We start from the raw sequence: 18,270 nt of genomic DNA, 5'->3' as shown, positions 1-18,270 counted from the left end.
TTGGTTCTCTTTAGAAGCTATATACTGGTATTAAAAGGCAGGCAAGTGATTCTTGATTTTGATGTAAGAAACAATGTAAAATATTTCTACTCAGTAGTTTGAAATCTTCTGCATGGATATTTGACATAAATGAAAATGAGGCTTTTGCACAACTGCCACAAGGATCTCTATCGTCCTGCAACATAAAAAGATTGTGAAAGACAAGACAAACTAATGAAAATTAATAAAGTACTTTATTTGATTGATTTGAACTATTACAACAATGAGCTGTAAGACAGCTACCAAATATTAGGCATAGAGAATCCCTGAAGTCTGGCTGGCAGACTACAGATGATGGAACTATACAGCTTCCTCCCACATAACTGAGAAAAAATGAATTGAAGATGTCATACTTCAGCTCTTAGAGGTATCCCAACCTCTAAGAGCTTAAAAAAAGGGAGAGCTTCTAAGTGGCATTTAAGGCCTCCTCCAGGATCAGTGGGCACTCCTGATGTAAAAAATATAAATATACAATCAAGCTTTAAAAAAATAAACAAAAAAGCTTCACAGCCCCCTCACAGTCCTGGATTGCACCTTGGAAAGTAGCAGGCAATAACATAAGTCCATCAAAATTTTGATTATCTACATCTTATAAAAGGATGTTGGTTTGGGACAAGTCCTTCAGTTTTATTGCCAGAATTTACTAAGTTACCTGCAGCATCCCAAACACACTCACATTCTCCTTTCCTCATGCAGTCAAGGCAGGTCTTGTAGCATTATAAGTCTTGTCTTCATATACTGGAAGCTAGTTTTGTCTAAATGGTAGAGGAGTACTGGATAGCACTCAGTTGAGAAAATTTGCACCACTAGTACAAACTAAAGCTCTTGACCATCTTGTGATTTGCACTTCCCAAGTAAATTGCTCCAATAAAACCTTCAAGTCTACTGAGGTAGAGAGCAGAAGGCACAATCTCACCAAGTTTGTTTTTCTGGCTGTGAGGTTGCATACACAGATAGGAAGAAGGCATTGTCTGAGCTAAAAGACAAAGCAGACAAATCCAACTAGAGCGCAAGAGAGGCCTTGCTTACAGAAGTCATCATTCCAAACTACCTGAGGTAGTTGAACAATGAGCAAGATTCATTAGAATTATTACTTATCAGTGCCAGCAGCTGTGAGTCTGGATAAAGAGATCTGAGCATATGCCCCTCTCCAGCAGCCATTGAGAGCAGTTGCTGTAGACACTGAGGACACAGATGTTACACATCTTCATTCTCTTTCTCTAAGAAGTCGGTCAAGGTACTGTCATCGACAGGAATTAGTAAGTATTCCACACCATCAGCTCCCTGAGAACAGACATGCACAAACATTGTTAACACCAGTGTCCAGTGCCAGGCAAGCCACTAGACAGCACTGCAATGCTAGCATCTATCTGCAGTCTGGATTAGAGCTAGACAGCACTCTGAACAAATACATTACTGAAAACCTGGAATATTTCACTGGAGCAACACAGGAAATGCACAAATACCGAGAAAAGTCACTAAATGAGAAATCTGCTGGTGGGTTATGCTTGTCTGACACTACAAAGCTCTCGACACTGTGTTCCTATATCTTGTACTGCTATACTGCCTCATTATTATGACAAGTCTGCATTCCTTCCTTATAGAAATACAGGCAATACTATTGGAAGCAGACTGGCAGGCTCCATAGTCTGCTACTTCTCACAGCCTTCAAAAAGAAGATGTAGGTTGCTGAATAACCAAAGCACACTGCGTTTCTATAATCCTCTATCCGTGTAAAGGGTGTTGACAAATTGGAGGCATGGAAATAGCTGCAATTACAGAATTTCAGCCCCTTGCCAGTTCCTACTTGCCTAAAACAATACAAAAAGTAAGCATCCTTTTTGTTCAAAGTGGCTGAATAGAATTCTTCCCTGGACTCACCCGCTTGGTCCGGATCAGCTTGTGGTCCCTGAATTCTGTCAGCTGTGCCCTGAGTGTCAAGTCACTGTTCACAAGGAAAGCCTCCCGACACTGCTGGTAAAAGTCTTGGAAAGACATCCCTGGAGACAGAAAAAGGCAAGAACAAGAAACTGAAGTAGTAAGATTTTTCAGATTTTTCCAGGTCTAACACCACATGTCCACCTGAAAATCTTGCTTTGGCTTAGACGACAGTGGCTACAGTATCATCACCTCTTGGAAGTATACAGCTAAGATAATACTTCAGTAATTAATGGAAAACAGCTGAGTTAACATTTGAGTCACCCTGCTGCCTAATAGAATTTTAATAGCACTTTAAATGCACTTTCTACAATCGCTAATTTCTCTTAATTTCCAACTCCTCTATCTTGCTTTCTTTACCATTAAAATGTTATTCATATCCACTGCAACACCTATTACAGACAGTGACAGAATATTCCACGTGTACCCTAGAAAGCAGGGGTACATGAGAAGCCATTTATATAGGACATTTAAGTGCAAGTTATACAAATTCAGTCTTAATTTTAATTTTTTTTACTCCACAGTCCCCCATCAATGGTCTCAGCCATGTCTAAGCATGTAAAAGGCGGTCCTTCAGAACCAGCCAGTCTATTGATTTCCTGTCTGATTCTGACACAGTGCCACTAGAAAGACAGTGAGCCTCACTGAGCCAACTGTTTGAGCACTTCTGTTGCTGGATGTGTAACCTGCATACCAAAACCCAGGGCTGCTGTAAACAGCAACACTCCAAACAAATGAGAAAAGGTGGGTACTTACCGGGATAAGATGGATTGTCCTTTTTCTCCAGCTGGTGCTGAGCAAGCAGTCTGAATATCCCTCTAAGTGAAAGGCGGAAAGGGGAAAATCAAAATAATAATAATTCAAAAACAGCCCAAAACTCACACAGTTAGAAAATATTAACTAATTTTGCTTTATGCACAAAGACCTGGTTGTGATTCTCATCACTGACAAGGCTGGATATCCAAATGCTGCTCATTTAAAGTAACCAATCAGCTGGAACCTAGGTCCTACCATCTTGGTCTGGAACACTATCAGAAAACACAGATTGCAAGGACTGTAAGTAAGTCCTTGGTAAGTGCTACTGTGAAGTGTAACAGTATCTTACCTGGCATTGAGAGTGAGGCTGTGCAGGACATGCATTAGGGAGCTCAAAGCCAAAGATCCAGACTGTTGTATTAAAAGCGAGTTCTCATAAGATGTTTCTTCCACGTAAGGATTAAATGTGGTTGTCTCATACCAAAGCCAGTTATAGAGGCTCAGCTTGGCCTGATCCCACACTAGACACAGAGAACAGAAAGAGCAGAAAAAACCAGGAGATTTATGTTTTCTAAGGTGTTAAACAAGCAATATTAAAATGCACATAGTTCTGCTGTAGGACTGAGGAAACAATGTATACTTTCGAAATTCACATTACATACACCCTGATAACTGCAGTTCCAGTAAGATAAATTCTCAGCAACAAAACATTTGCAGGCATCCCTTTTCCATAGATACATTGTAAATCGTTCCAGAGTCAGGAATATGCAAACAATTTCTGGCTGTAGCTGGAAGCTCTACCTAGAGGGGGACTGAAATAGCTGAAACAAGACCCTTCTCAGAGTGTGTGGAAATTCCTCCCTCAAGGTTACTCCTTCAGGCTGAGCTAAAGAGATCTGCCCATGGTTGTTGGTATGGGTAAGTAATATTTTCTGCTTGTATAGTTGTTGCTAGCTTTAATATAACTGCTTCAATATTGCTGTAGAGAGAAAGAACTCTACTAATTGTTACAGCTACCTGTGCTGTGTCGTAAATAATTCTGATTAGGATCTTTTGGTCTAATCATAATAGTAATCAATATAAGTAAGTAAGTAAGTTATTTAAGTATATTTACTTTGCCATCCTTAATTTTGTGAGACAAAAGTTCAGTTACACCTATATAATCCTTTAATATAAACCATCAACTAAGTCTGGGGCTAAGACTGGGTCCAGCCACACCTAGATCCTGTGTGTGGATCTTAGAAAGGAAGGGGGTCCTTTCTGCACCTCCTGATTCAACAGGAGGGCTTCTCTAATAAACTTTGTCTGAAGCTCCCATTCTACCCACAAAACTGACTGATAAAAGAAAATTGTTTAGATGCAATGACAGACATAACATCCAATCTCCAGTTCAGTAAGTTCCTAAAATCAAATGGTGCCAAAAGCTTGGAGTCTATTTGTATATTATGCTTAGTGGTATTTCTCAGTATCTTTACAGTTTTGGTTCAGCACAGCCACACTCCCAATCAGGACTATACATCATTCATCAAGAGATCTGTTCTACACATCAACAGTAATACATCCTAAGTAACAGTAATACATTGTAAGCAATACATGAGCTTATGAAACATGCTTAGCAGTCCCAAAGCAGAACACAGATCTTTCTCTTGGCTACATCAGGCCCAGGGGAACTCACTGAGAGGAGCATTGATGTGATCGATAGAGGCAATGAGGTAAATGCTAGGCAGGGAGGATAACTGTGCAAGGATCTGCTGACTTCTTTCTCCTCTCAACATCTGGCTGTCCAGGTTATGAATGAGGACATAAAGCTCTAAAGATGAATCTGCAAGGTCAGAAAAAAACAGCAGAGAACCAATCAAAGAAACTGCACACAAGCTGGTTTCCCATTCCCTGTGCAGTGTAGCATAAGTGTATTCCACCACTCTCCATATACATTACTCCAATATTGCTTTCCTTGTACAACATAGTTTGAAGCTATACTGGGTGTTTCTGAGCACCTAAAAGGGTTTTTCTCAATTCACTGTCATCACAGCTACAGTGTTGGTTTTTTTCAGTTTAAGCTTTTCTGTTATAATCCACTTTCCACTTGCTCACAGTTCTACCAGGAATTGTCCCTTTAGCTGTGTTTCTTTTGCAATTGAAGGTCACTGAAATATATTTTAGAATGGAACACTAGCAGTTTTTTCAGCTGCTTTTGATTTACTTGACTAGGATCTTTAAGCTCCTCCTCACAGTAAAAATGCATTTTCTATTTAAAGTTGGATCCAAAGCATCATAACTTCATTGAAAATTTTAACAAGTTCTGAAAAAAAGTTAGAGACCTAGCTCTATAATAATGCAAATGGTAGATGTTAAAATTTTCAGGTTGCTTCTTGCTGCTGTACTTATCCCTGGGAACAACTGTCATAGACAGGTAGAAGAACTATAAAAGAAAGGCCTCATAAAGTCAGGCCTGCTCTGTTAAATTAATAGGTCATTTCTTCTAAGTGAAGCTAAGTAATCTGCAAGTTGCCATGCGAAAACAATCTTGGTATGAGAGCTCGTTAACACAAGAACATATTTCTGGGTGAAAAACAACTAGCACCTGCATAAATAATAAGATCTGTCTCATAAGAATCAGAAGAAAAAAATATGTAAACTAGCTAAAATACAGAAGTTAGATAGATATGCAAAATACCATGTACCGACCAATGAACTAGGTGTGAATGTATTGTCCACCAGTAAGATCTGGCACAGGGCCTTCTGGTAATCCTATAAAATATGACCTATACAATAAAGATTTGGTTTTTCCTGCATGAAGAAAATGGAGTCTTGTCTGGTTTATTCCAATAAACAACCATTTCCTGAGTCCAGAAACAATTCTAGAACTGGAACCAGTTTTTCTGCAAATTCATACATATTTGCCTGCCATTAATTCTAACCTGCTTGTTTGACACACTGCTGTCCTGCTGTAAAACACTGACTGAGCTAACAGCTTACATGGGGTTGTTACACATGTATGTACACAGATACTCCCAGTGCATGCATGTTCTCATATATGTTGCATACATTACAAGCAAGAAAGTATACTAGCTACAATGCTAAGAAACTGTAAATGCCTGTATAAAAATCATAGGGGAAGAAAATGTCCAGGCTCTCTTAACAGTAAGTAGACTCTAACATTTTTATGCATAAAGTTAGTAATTTTACCTTCTTTAAACCTTTTCGTAATGAATTCAAGTTGGTCAGGGGGGCTGCGGAAGGTTCCTATATGGTCCAAAACCTCCTCTGTGATGGAGTTGAGAATCTGAAAAAGAAAACAGGTTCCTTATGAAGGGCTCTGGCATTGAAGTGCAGAAAATCTAAAACTGAGCCCTTGGCTGCTTTTTGAGAGATAATCTGATTATTACCATAAAATCCCTAAAACAGTGAACGTAAACAAAAAAATTATACCCTTTCTCAAAACAGTGACATAAAACAAGGCTTTAGAATGATGAATATCTATTAACTACAGAAATTACTGCAATTCCTTGGAAAATGTATGGGATCATTTCTTCAAAGTGTTAGAAGAGAGAGGAACTGCTCTACATTCAGAATCTGTTGCTATAGGGTGCAGCAGGTCTCCTTAACATTTTACACTGAAAGACTCTAGAGGTATCTGTAACACAGGATGAATACATAAATCCACAAACTTTTCCTACACTTACAGATTTCACAGTGATGCTGGGGAAGTATCCATTAACCACCAGGTGAACAGAATCCTGGAGGAAAGAGGTACGAAACTTCTCCAACAGATCACGCTTTGAGCCCAGTCCATAAAGCACAATATTGAAACCCAAGCTGCAGCAAAGTGAGAAAATACACGGGATCAAAGAAGTGAAAGTCTCGTTTTAGGTCCATACCTTCATTAAGCAAAATGATCCATTGCAATCTTGGTTATAAAAATTTAATGTTCTGTCAACTCCGGGCTTACCTTAAGCTTACAGCTGATAAATAAGGTTAGCTACAAGGAATCTGAAACCTGGCATTTGCAGCCTAGCAAAAGAATCATTTTAGCAGCCTAGAGGCTCACAAACCTAGGAAAACATGGATGGAAGAAAATGCTATTGACTAAGAACAGAATACTAGATCTACAGCTTCAGGCAAGAAATGGTAATCAACACTCACGTGCATCCCCTCACCAAGTACTTTTATTACGTGTTTACTAAAAAACAAAGCAAACCTTCATACTGGTTTACCACTCTGATCCTCAGGCACAATTTCAAAGCATAATTACTCTATATTCATATATATTTCTTATGCTGATTGTTTCACAGAAAAAGAGGCAGGAAAGCAGAAAGACAGCATGGTATGGAATCACAGAGACCCAGAAAAGCTGACTTTAGTCACATCCCCCAACCTCTTTAAGGCTGCACTATGATATGGGAAATGCTGTTTAGGCCTTAGCCTTGATGAACTGCACCTAGACTAAAACTCTCTCCAGCTTATCAGAAACACTGTCTGTTCCCAGGAACTAATATTGTCTAATGAGCACCCAATTTCTAATGAGTGGCCTTGGAAATTCATTTTTCTTGCCTGAGTAACAATCCAAGTGGAATAATATTTCTGTTGCTGCACCTTCAAAGGAAGTTACTGACTCTAATTGTGGCCAGGATGAAAAAATCGCTCTGAGTGAAGCCCACTGTCTTGTGTCCCTACAAAAGCAGTCTAAAGTGGGACCCTTTGAGCTCTCCGTTATGGGGGACTGCTGCATATTCAAGTCCACTCTCTAACAACACTGCAAGCAGTGGTCCAGAGTAAGATCTTTTTGAGCTCTCAATTCCCAGAAGGTAATTGACCGATAGTATGTCTCAAACACCAATAACCAGGTGGCTGTGAAGCCAACCAAGTGGTAACAGACAAGAATAACTGGTAATAACCAAGGACCACTGGCACTAACATGCTGTGAGAAAAAACAAATTTTGGCAGGAGAAGGGGGCCCAGGTGGAGATAAGGCAAAACCTTTCCATGAGAAAGAACAACGAAGTACAGGCAGGAAGTGGACATGGGACTATAAGGTGGGACTGTGACTACCAAAGAGCCCCACTAATTAGCATAGAAAGTGACAAACCTGTCTTTGGGCATAGAGACACCTGTCCATAAAAAGACATCCTCCCTGCACAAGCTGAGGTGATGCCCCCCAGACCCTGGACATCTCATCAGCTGAACCAACACAGGATCACCATTCCTTAAGCTGGCTCAGTGCTGGAGTGATGGCAGGTGATCTCTTTTTCACTCTTTAATTCATATTTCCTTTTTAAAATTAAGCTCTTTAGTTTCTCTTTTCCCTTCACCCTTCCCCTTTATCCAAAACCCAGTGCTGTGCCTATATAATAGGTCAGGGACTAACATACCAATTTCCATGATTTTCACACTTTCCATGAAAGTGTGTGATTTACTAATAAAACTCTATGATTTGTATGGACCCTCTGACTTCTGTCATTGCTTTCGACCAATAAGCATTTTTGAATCTTAAGCACTTCTTTACTTTCAGGTGTGGGTCACCACAGGAATCACAACGCTTTGTTTAGGTTTGAGAAGCAGGAAAAGCATTATCTTGATCAGAAAGAAGAGTATCAGGTTATTCAAACAGAACTGGGCAAAGGTAAGGTGTTCAACAGCTGTCACTGCCTTCATTGTCATCAAAGGATCTGTTTCTTCTGCTTTGCCACATACATCTCTAACCATGTGCCCAGATCACCAAATAACAGAACTGCTCCTCTTGCAACTCTCCAACTTTCAAAGCTGATGTCTTCTTCATACTCTCTGTCCTCCCCATGGATCAAAAATTTCCTTATATCCCACTTCCTTATAAAAGCTTCCAAGGGGCTTTCTCATCACCAGTATTGGCTCCAGCCTCAGTGGTGTTGGTCTGCCTTCTTTAAGGTGCTTCAGAATCTCACAGGGTCTCTATAGTTCCATTTGCTTTCCTGAATGTTCACCCTTCTCCTTCCCATGAAGATACACACAAAGCCAAATAAAATTTCTATTTCCAGTGTTTCCAAAAGCATTAGGGTTTTTCATGGCCAGATCATTAGGTATCACAGGCGCTGAAAGTTAACTGCTACACCACTGGAGATAGGCACAGACTGAAGATGGTGAGGGTGGGCTACTCACTACTAACTCACTGCTGAAAACAAAAATGATTCCTCACAAAGAGCACTTTTCTGATAATTTATTTTCCCTGTTCTCTCACTATTCATGTTCCCTGTTTGTGAATGCCCTCTAGCTTGGTTTAGAGAGGCACAGGCAAACTAACCAGGTAGAATGCAACTTCACTGCACTTCAGACATTTGGTTCAAGGACTTAATCAGATAGACTGAATTAATGTCACCCACTTTTAAATTTAAGCAATCAAAGAAAAATTTTCTCCTTAATGCATCCACAGGATGTTACTGACATGAGGGTAAATGTACTGGCAGTGCCTTTTAACTAAGCTTCTTCAATGATTCTCCTTGGATACTTACTGTAATTGCAGCATCCACTTGGAAAACAAGGATTCATGTTGCTGGTTAAGGTCTCTGATTTCAGCAGCATAGGCAAGGGGAGTATTTTTCAAAAGATTATGCAGTGTTTGCTGTGTTGAAAAAGAGATGACAGTCATTCAAAGTTGAGAAGAAGCAAGAGATACACCTGACATCCTTAAAACACCCTCTAGCATGCTCCCTTATCTGGAGAGAATAGTTTTCACTGTCAGTGCATTCAGTTTGTGGTTAGTTTCCCCCCCCCCCCCCATTAAGACCCCACTAGGCAGAGTTTTGCTACTGGAGATACAAAGCAGAGATTAAGTAACCTCATTATGGTAAACAGCAGCTAGACTAGGACTAGAACAGATGACACACTGTGTATTCTTCTCTTCATGCCAAGTATGGAAAAACCACTACAGGAAAAACAGATACACCCGGAGCTTACACATCACCAAGCACTGTACCAACAAGACACAACATCATATCCCTCATCATGGGAACAAAGGCTCCAATCAACATGCTTAGCAAGGGTTCAGGTGTTTGTCACTACAAGAGAAAGCTCAAAATGCCCACCATCTTAAAATAAAAAAAAACAAAACAAAAAAAAACCTACAGCAGAAAGGATTTAATTTGCAGCTGATAGCTCAATGTAGAAAAGCATCAAGAATCGAAGGATTAATTCAGCTTTCAAGATATGCTGTCATGCTGATGCACAGTAGCATGATAGTCAGCATCAAATCTACACTGGCCTCTCTTTCTCTTCAATTTTAACAACTTTGCTTCCCACTCCCTTGCAGTAGAAGACAGTTGACACTGGAAAGGCAGCTGCAATGTATCAGACAAATAAAACACTGAGAGACAGAACTGCTACAACTACTTTGAAGACAGCAGTAGCTTTAACACTGTAAGCTGTGATTTCCTCCGACAGCTGTTACGAAAGAACTTGTTAAAAATCCAGATGTTACTCTGGGCAGCAATTCTAGACAACAGCAGGCAGTCTGCATATATGCCATCTTTCAAACACAAATGGATACAACAAGCAGTCACAGACACAAGAGCTCCAGGTACTCTACACAATTCCCTGAGACCTGTCCTTGTAGAGTACAACTGCTTGATTTGTAATTCAGTCGCCACCATCAGACTATTCCTGTCTCCTAGAAACTGCAAGGGAACAAAGCACATCTAACAAACTACATGACAACATTTAGAGCTGGTTCCAGTTCTGCAAGTGACCTAGTAATGTTCAGATGAAATCAGCTCTCTTGATTTCCACTACACATAAACAGTCAAGACAGTTTTTAATTCCTCCTACCATTTCATTGACAAAAATGATGTTTTAATGCAAGTCTCTACAATTCTGCTTCTCCCTCTTCTTCCCCAAAAGCAAATTTTCACCTTTTCCGTTAACTGCAGCTTTCAGCTGTGACCTCACCTGACAGTGCCTTCTCCCTGCATTTTTCCTACGGCCTCAGGTTCAAACAACTGGACACAGTCCCTGCTAAGAGCAGTAGAAAACATACTGCTTAAATTGCTACCTAAATCAGCATTACCACTGACCATGTAATCAGTAGAAATAAAGTGAAAATAGCAACATTAGAGATTTTGATGAGGAAACTATATCACAGAAATCAAAAACCCAGAGTTGCGTGATTCACTATGAACAGTACCTGATTCAATCTTTTTTTCCGCAACTTCTGCAGTGTTCGGTCTGAAGTGAGCACTTTGGAACTACTGTGAGCTTCAAAGTATTCCTCCACCAGGTTGCCCTATAAAAGGACAGCAAGATCAGTAACACTCCTCCTGTTATGAAGCTGCCCCTCTTCCTAAGATGGCCAATGAGACATAGGGCAAGGGTGAATACAGAAAGACAGAAAATATTTGCAAAAATGGTTTCTATAGCAGCATTCTGCCAAAGCTAACCTAGTCAATGATCCTTTCCTGGAGAGCCAGAAAAGAGATTATGAGAGAGACAACATAACAGTAATTCTTAATTGGTGTGGGGATCCCTCTTGCTGGAACCAACTAAGACAATTAAGCTGAACACCAAGCCAGAACAGTAATGCGTACTCCTTTTGGAACCACAGGAATCAATTTCTTCATCCTGTCTCAATCAATACAAGGTCTCCTGCTCCATGGACATCTTATCTCCTTCTGAAGCTGCTAATGATGCCAGCAGGGTTAGCACAGAGGTTCACACGGTGCCTGTCCACCAAGGATTACTCAGAAGTACAGCAAAAGCCAGCCCAGCTGGTTTGATCTCAAATGAGTCTAGCAGTTCCTCCCCACGGTCAGGTGAGGTCACTAACAGTTTATTGTCACCATACATCCTTTCATGTTTGCTAGCTCAGGGGTATATTTTTGCACACTCACCATCTTTTGCTCCTTATTTTTTTTGGCTAGGCTGTTTCTGGGAGGAGGTGTAGATGCAGCCTTGGTTTTTGCCGGAGTCTTTTGATCTGATAAAAAAGTGCTGACTTCCTTCTCTTCATCCTCATCCTCCTCCTCTGAGCAGGAAGCAGAATATTCACTCTCACTTTCTAAATAGGGATCTGGAGCTAGAGATAAATTTTAAGGTTAAAAGCTAGGAATGACTTCTTACACAGAATTCATTTTGCACCATCTCACACACATTCTCTAGATGTTTTCAAGCACATGAATCCTAAATATATTTCACAGAAAGGTAAAATCAATGCCTAAGAGAACTGCAAACACAGATGGCCATTTCTTTTGCAGTTCTAGGATCACAAAGTATTGTTAAGTAAAGCCTCCTCCTTGATACCAACCAAGAAACACCATTGTACCATAAAAAGAGACTAAAAATGGACAATGGAATTCCCTATTTCTCTTAGCAGCTCTATGTCAGTTTTTCCAAATGCCAATCGTGCAGGCTGAGTATCTTCTATGTCACATTCTGCAAACAAATTGTTGTAAAATACCTCTATTAGCAGCACTGATTGAAGAGCACAGATGAAATCTGGCTCAGTCTTGGTCTCTCAGCACAAAAGCAACAGAAGATGAAACACCATGTACTAAACTCTCCTCTGCACTCATTTTGGTTTAGCCAACCAGTTACTGGAAATACTCTGACATGAACGTCCCAGCCATCATCCAAAAGTTTTATGCCTGGTTCAAGCAACTGGGCCACACTAAATGTCAGCACAGGTAAGATTACCAAAAGTTTTGTCTCTTTTGATCATGTTACTGAAGTTCAGTAACTTGGTGCTTCTAACCCTTCCACCCCTCACCTTAATAGTAATCAGTTGTAGAGCAAGGTCTACATGGATTTCCTTAAGGATATTTCTACACTCTGCAGCATAAATCAGGTTGTTTCAGTCACACTGCTACCACAAACAGAAGCTCAACAGGAAAACACTCTCCCTTGAACAAACACAGCGCCTCTCTGATTGTGGCAGCTGACAAAGGCTGATCTTTACCTGCTAGTCTCTTTCTGAGTCTGTAAGGTGTAGTGGACACAAATTCTTTCTTTTTACTCTGGAAGAGCAAAGAAAAAACATGCATTAAAAGAAATATCTCTCTGCTCTAAACTACCCTCTGCCAAGCAAAGACAGGTTACATTTCCAAACTATTTCAGCCCATATTAAACTGGAAAAGCAGAGGCAGTTAAGTATGGAGGCTTCTTGTTTTCCCATTCAGAGGAAGATAGGATCAAGTTCCAAAATGGGCTTAATTCTTTCAGCTCAACATGGAGTAGAAAACTGAAATCTCCAACCAAGATGCCAACCTTGGCCTCTCAGGAACAGCCAAACCAAAGCAATGACAAACTGGAAATGCTTCAGTCCCCACAAAAGTCACCTTCCACATCATGCTGTCTACTCAAAGTCATCTGGAAGTCCTCTATGAAAACAACGACCAGAATGACAGAAGACCACAGCATACTAAGCCCAGAAGTACAGCAAAGGAACCCAAGCTGCCTGGGCTCACCAAGTTGTAGTGTCACATTTTCCTTACATATGTTTAAAGCACATGCCTGACTTGGATACTGGATCAAGTCTGCAATACTTAGGAAATACTTTTGTTGATCCTGACAAAGTGGATGTGAAATCATCAAGCAGTGACTATGGCATCCCCAAACAGCACATCTTTTTCAGGTGTATCTCATCCTGGAACCTCATACCAGAAAAACTGTGCACACATTTCTGCTACGATGCTGTACTATTTTAGAAAGCCTGCTCTTTCACTCCATAGCTACCACAACTGGCAGTTCTGCACTGTCTCTCTTCTTTATAAACCAACTGGTAAGTAAGAAACTGAACAGCATCACAGTTCTGGAACTCCTGTTCTAACAGCATTTCTTACAATCAGGGCTGTTTGTTCCTTTAGTGAGAAACTGGAAAGCCGTGAGTTTAACTGTGCATTAAGGGATTATCTAGCATCCTCACTTGTGTGATGCAAGTGAGGATGCTAACAATTAAGTTGTCATTAATGCAATAATTAAGCTGTCAAACCTATTTTTTGCCCACTGACTCCAAATCCCATAGTCCTGATTAATGGTTCTCATTTGAGTTACTCCTGTCTGGTTAGAACAGAAGAGACATCTCTACTGTGGAGTATGCTTTTCAAGGTCCTTCCTTTCCAGAACTGTAGTAATTGGCTAGTTCAAGTTTTAGGAATGGGGATAAAAACCCAAATACAAAATCCAAGCAATGTAAAGTCATTACTCACCCTCTGCTGCACTTTGTTTGAACATGAATGTTCTGAAAAGGAAGAAACAGCATTGTACAGAGTACTGCAAATTTTCAACACTGGCACATGATGGTCCATTAGCAAAACAGGCATTCACTGTTCAAAAGTACACTGCACCAGAATATCAGGTCCTTGGACAGTTAATCCTATGAGGGAAGCCTCTAGTTCCTCACAGGCAGGCAAGGAGAGAACAAAGAGAGTTGCTGGGAGGAATGGTTAGAAGTGGAAGACTGGCAATGAGAATTGCAAATACGCTCAAGTGACCATGCAGCTGGGGATAGCAAAGACTCAAATAGCAATGCAGAAAAACAGATACCACGTCTATTGCTGTTTATGTGACCATGCAGCTGGGGATAGTAAAGACTCAAATAGCAATGCAGAAAAACAGATATACCACATCTATTGCTGTTGACCCTGTGTGTGCTTTGGGAAGTAGAACATCTGTGTACAGATAACGTAGGTGGTTGGTAGGCCTGGAGGCACCCTAACGGACAGATGAGAACACAGTGAAGATCACAGCATGGGGATAAACCACGCATGTGCAAAACCACTGACAGACCAGTGTGAACAGCAGGCTGGTTCTAGCACTGAACCACACATAAGGGTGCCTGCATCTCCACTCATGCCCCTCTGCCCAGGTGCTGCTTCAGAAAGAGAATAGAAATAAATTTACTCTTTGCATTCTGGCTGTGAGTTTGTGGTAGCTCCAGAAGCCTGCCTGTGTCAGGACACACAAGAGTCAACGTTATTATTACAGAAGGCAGCTTCTAATTCTTGGTCTGATTTGGGAGGCCAGGAAGGAGGAAGAGACCCCAGCAGGGAGGGATGAGGCTGAAAAATGAACTAATGTTCTCTCCTGAGCACATCAGACTACATCTCCAAGAACAAATGCACACCCACCCTCTTGCCAGTGTTGACACGCATTGACTTCTCCCAGCTGTATTTCTCCCTGGAGCACTAGGTGTTATATATTATATAATAAAGTGTGAATTTACACATGAACACCCACACTGCCCTACCCAATCAGTGTTTAACACACCAGCCCAGCACATAACTCTCTCAACTTCAAGTATTTCTATTGAACAGAAAAGAAGTCATGAAATGTCACAGCAATAGATGAGAGAGATGTTCACGTTTCCTCTAGAACAGCAGGGCAGAAGAAGGGATCTGACACCCAGGTGAAGCACAGGTCAAGCACATCAAACTGTTCAGCCCATGGTGTTAACCTGAATACTTAAGCCCTGGTGTTAACTAGAATACTCAAGCATGAGAGAAGCTGGAACTCAAGCATCCACTCCACCACCCAAAGAGAAACATAACCCCCGCTCACTCAGCTTCAGTTCCCCAAACCATCACAGGACTTACTGTTGTTTTGAGGGGTTTTGGCCATCTTCTCAGAGCACCTGGAGTGATCAGGTGTCACTTTCCGTTCTGGCGTCTGGGCTAATTCAGAGGCTGCAGGAAGTAGAGGGAAAGGAAGGAAGGACATGTCAGGTACAAAACTTCCAGCTCTGGCTAGAAATGGAGCCATACACCTGAAATGCTCTCTACATATTCCCTAGCTATCTCAGGAACCAAATACTTTTAGATTTTTTCTAAGCCTAAAGGTGGTTGTCTTCCTCAGCAAAGATTTTTAAAGGCTGAACTCATCAATTAATTAAGTTAACAAATATGGCCAATGGCAGAGAACGTTTTGCTCCCTGGAAGACCACGTGTCTTTGAATTACAGCGAGGTTTGGTCAGGCTCACATAGTCCTTTAAGACTGCTCTGCTGGACATAACAGATCATCAGATAAAGCAAACACATCAATTCCCCAGGAGGAACTATTTACCTGTGTCTACTCGTTATCAGTACCAGCTGAAGTTGAATGACTGATGTGAATCTGAAATACCCTGCTAACAGTCCCTACCTTTGTATGACCAACATCCTATTCCACGTAACAGCACTGGGACTAACAGACCATCATAGTATGACTTCCCTCAGTTTTCAAACTGAGTCACAGCTCCAACAGGGAGCACCAGTGAAATCCACCCTGCTGCAGAAGGAGGTCTAAGATAGGAAAGACAACTTCCCAAGACACAGCAGAAACTAAGAGGCACCAAAACCAGTTTCTGTATAGTGATTCAGCAGGATGATCCCTCTCCCTCAGCTCATCCTTTGAAGGATGTATCATTAGCTGTGACAAATAAACACTAATGAAGTTCAGCTGGTGCTGGACATACAGGGATTCTTCATGTGAGTGACAACCACACTCAAGCACCTTGTTTGAACAGAAACACTCCACCCTCTCTGGAACTGCCACTTTCTGCTTGCTTCAGTTAAATCTGCAGAGAAAGAAGAGCAAAACATACCCAACTCTGCCATTTTATTGGAGCGTTTGGGAGTCTGGAATGAGTAAACATCACCACCACTTATATTTGAGCCATTTCCCACTGGATCTGTGAAAAGACATGTTACTTGCAGCTATTTTAAAAGCACTGATAAAATTCCCAACCCAAGAAAGATGGAATGCAACATTTCACTGTTTGGTTTTACACTGCAGGTGATACAAAACAAATACAATAATAAAACCCTAGAATCATAATCTTCTCTTCTACCTGTTACCACAAGCACAAGACAGAGCAGATTGAGCCTCAAAAGCAATTTCACCAACACTGTACAACCCTTACACTGAAAGAATCTCCTGAAGTCAGAGCTGTGTTAGGTTTTCCCCTGCTAATACCTTGGGCGCATATTCCAAGAGCAGCAACATAGTTCTTCTCTTCCAGGATCTCCTGAGCTTCATTATCAGAAATATTCTCAAGCTTCTTCACAAATCTCTTGACGCTGACACTCAGCTGAGCCTTGTCCTTCCGTACTTTAGTTCCTAGAATTGCAATAAAAGCTTTAACCTCCTGCTATTTCATTATTTCTACTGCAGTAGTACACAGCCACCCGACTTAGAGAACAGGCTCCTGTTAGCAAATCACTCAACAAATTCAACGCTGAGATGTCCTGCTAAGGGAACAGCTGGTCAATAGCTGACCCTATAGCCATTCATCCCTCCTTCACCACGTATGCTGGCTCCTGCAAGACACCCATTTCAGCAAACACCAGCTCCACAGACAGGAATAGGAGAAATGACAGTGGCTCATGCATTACAGTATCAAATTGCACGCAAAGGGGATGGTACTTGCCAACCGTTATTTTTTCCTAGAGAAGAGGAGCAATTGGAAAATACCTTGCCTATAGGCTCTCAGTACACTCATGGGAGAATGTAGGCTGAAATCCCTCTGGAGATCATCTGCATGACCTTCTGCTCAAAGCAGGACCAGCACTGAAGTCTGAAAAAGATGCTCCGTGCCTTGTACTGGCAAGTTTTAAGCATCTCCACAGAGGTTCCCCGGCTTAAACGTAGTCAGAGCTGCCGCGAAGCACTCCTACGGCACACACCTGCAGCCTCGTTCCGCTCTGACGGTGCGGGCGTTTACCCGCGCCAGGCCGCAGGCGCGCCCGGCACCCGCTACCGCTGCTGCGGGGGAGCTCCTACCGAGAGCGAGTACACGCCCCGCCGCAGCCTGTCCAGCACCGGCCAGGGACAGACACTCTGAGGGGGGGAGTCAAGCGGAGCAGAACGACTCCAGAGGCCTCGTCCTTCTGCGAGGCTCTGCAGAACCCAGCTCGGGTGTTGCAGAGCCCCTTTCCCGCGGGCCCCCGCGGCTGCTCGGACCCCTCTCCCAGCGCCCAGGGAGGAGCGGGCGGCGCTGGGCTGGGCTGTACCTGAGTCGTCGGAGATGTGCTTGACGACGTCCTCGTCGGACACGAACTTCACCTGCAGAGAGCGGCGGCTGCCGCGCATCCCCTCAGGCCGGCTCATGGCGGCTCCCGTCACGTGGGCGCGGCCCCGCCGCCGGGGGGCGCAGCGGCCGGGGGAGCGCGGACCGGCCCCGCCTCACCCCTCACGGCGCCGCTCCTGCGGGGCCGGGGTTCCACCCGTTCCCCGCGCCCCCGGCAGAGACGGCGGCAGCAGGAGGCGGAACCGGGCTCACGTGCCAGCCAGCGGCCGTCCCCGAGGCAGCCAACCCGGGAGCCGCGCCTTGAGTGACCCGTGCGACGGCCAACCCGCGCCCGGCTCCCAGCCCGCCTCGGCCGCGGGGCGGGACTTCCGCCGCGGGGCGCGCGCGGTGCCCGGGCTCGTGCCCGGGGTCGCTGTGGCGACGCGAAGCCGCCGCGAGCCCCGTGCCGGAAGAGCGCCGCCCCGGCAGATCCCCTCACGGCAGATCCCCTCACGGCTCCCGGGGAGAACCGCCCTCAGCGCCCGCAGCAGCCCGAAGCGCACCTTCAAAAACCAGCAATTCACAAAGCATT

At 42.8% G+C, this 18,270-nt stretch overlaps 1 protein-coding gene across 3 annotated transcripts; it reads right to left on the bottom strand.

Moving 5' to 3' along the window:
* Positions 1-214: 214 nt before the first annotated feature.
* ORC2 (origin recognition complex subunit 2) lies at positions 215-17,962 on the bottom strand. 3 transcript variants are annotated; one of them, XM_041403619.1, is made up of 16 exons: positions 17,683-17,962; positions 16,646-16,789; positions 16,275-16,361; positions 15,288-15,377; positions 13,902-13,933; positions 12,653-12,710; positions 11,589-11,773; positions 10,886-10,984; positions 9,219-9,328; positions 6,420-6,552; positions 5,923-6,019; positions 4,409-4,555; positions 3,083-3,254; positions 2,734-2,795; positions 1,921-2,039; positions 215-1,323 (listed from the first exon to the last, which is right to left on the bottom strand). In XM_041403619.1, exons 1-16 carry the CDS (start codon positions 17,777-17,779, stop codon positions 1,237-1,239), a joined length of 1,719 nt encoding a protein of 572 aa, XP_041259553.1. In that variant the 5' UTR covers positions 17,780-17,962; the 3' UTR covers positions 215-1,236. The 3 variants fall into 3 exon arrangements, with proteins under 3 accessions (XP_041259553.1, XP_041259554.1, XP_041259555.1); XM_041403620.1 differs by lacking the exon at positions 17,683-17,962 and adding an exon at positions 17,144-17,237; XM_041403621.1 differs by lacking the exon at positions 4,409-4,555.
* Between the last annotated feature and the right edge of the window lie 308 nt (positions 17,963-18,270).

The sequence above is a fragment of the Onychostruthus taczanowskii genome, unplaced genomic scaffold, assembly GCF_017590055.1.
Source record: "Onychostruthus taczanowskii isolate IOZ18803 unplaced genomic scaffold, ASM1759005v1 scaffold20, whole genome shotgun sequence".
In the NCBI taxonomy this organism is placed as follows: Eukaryota; Metazoa; Chordata; class Aves; order Passeriformes; family Passeridae; genus Onychostruthus; species Onychostruthus taczanowskii.
Note: the sequence above shows the minus strand (reverse complement) of the source record. Positions and strands in the feature narration are given on the sequence as shown.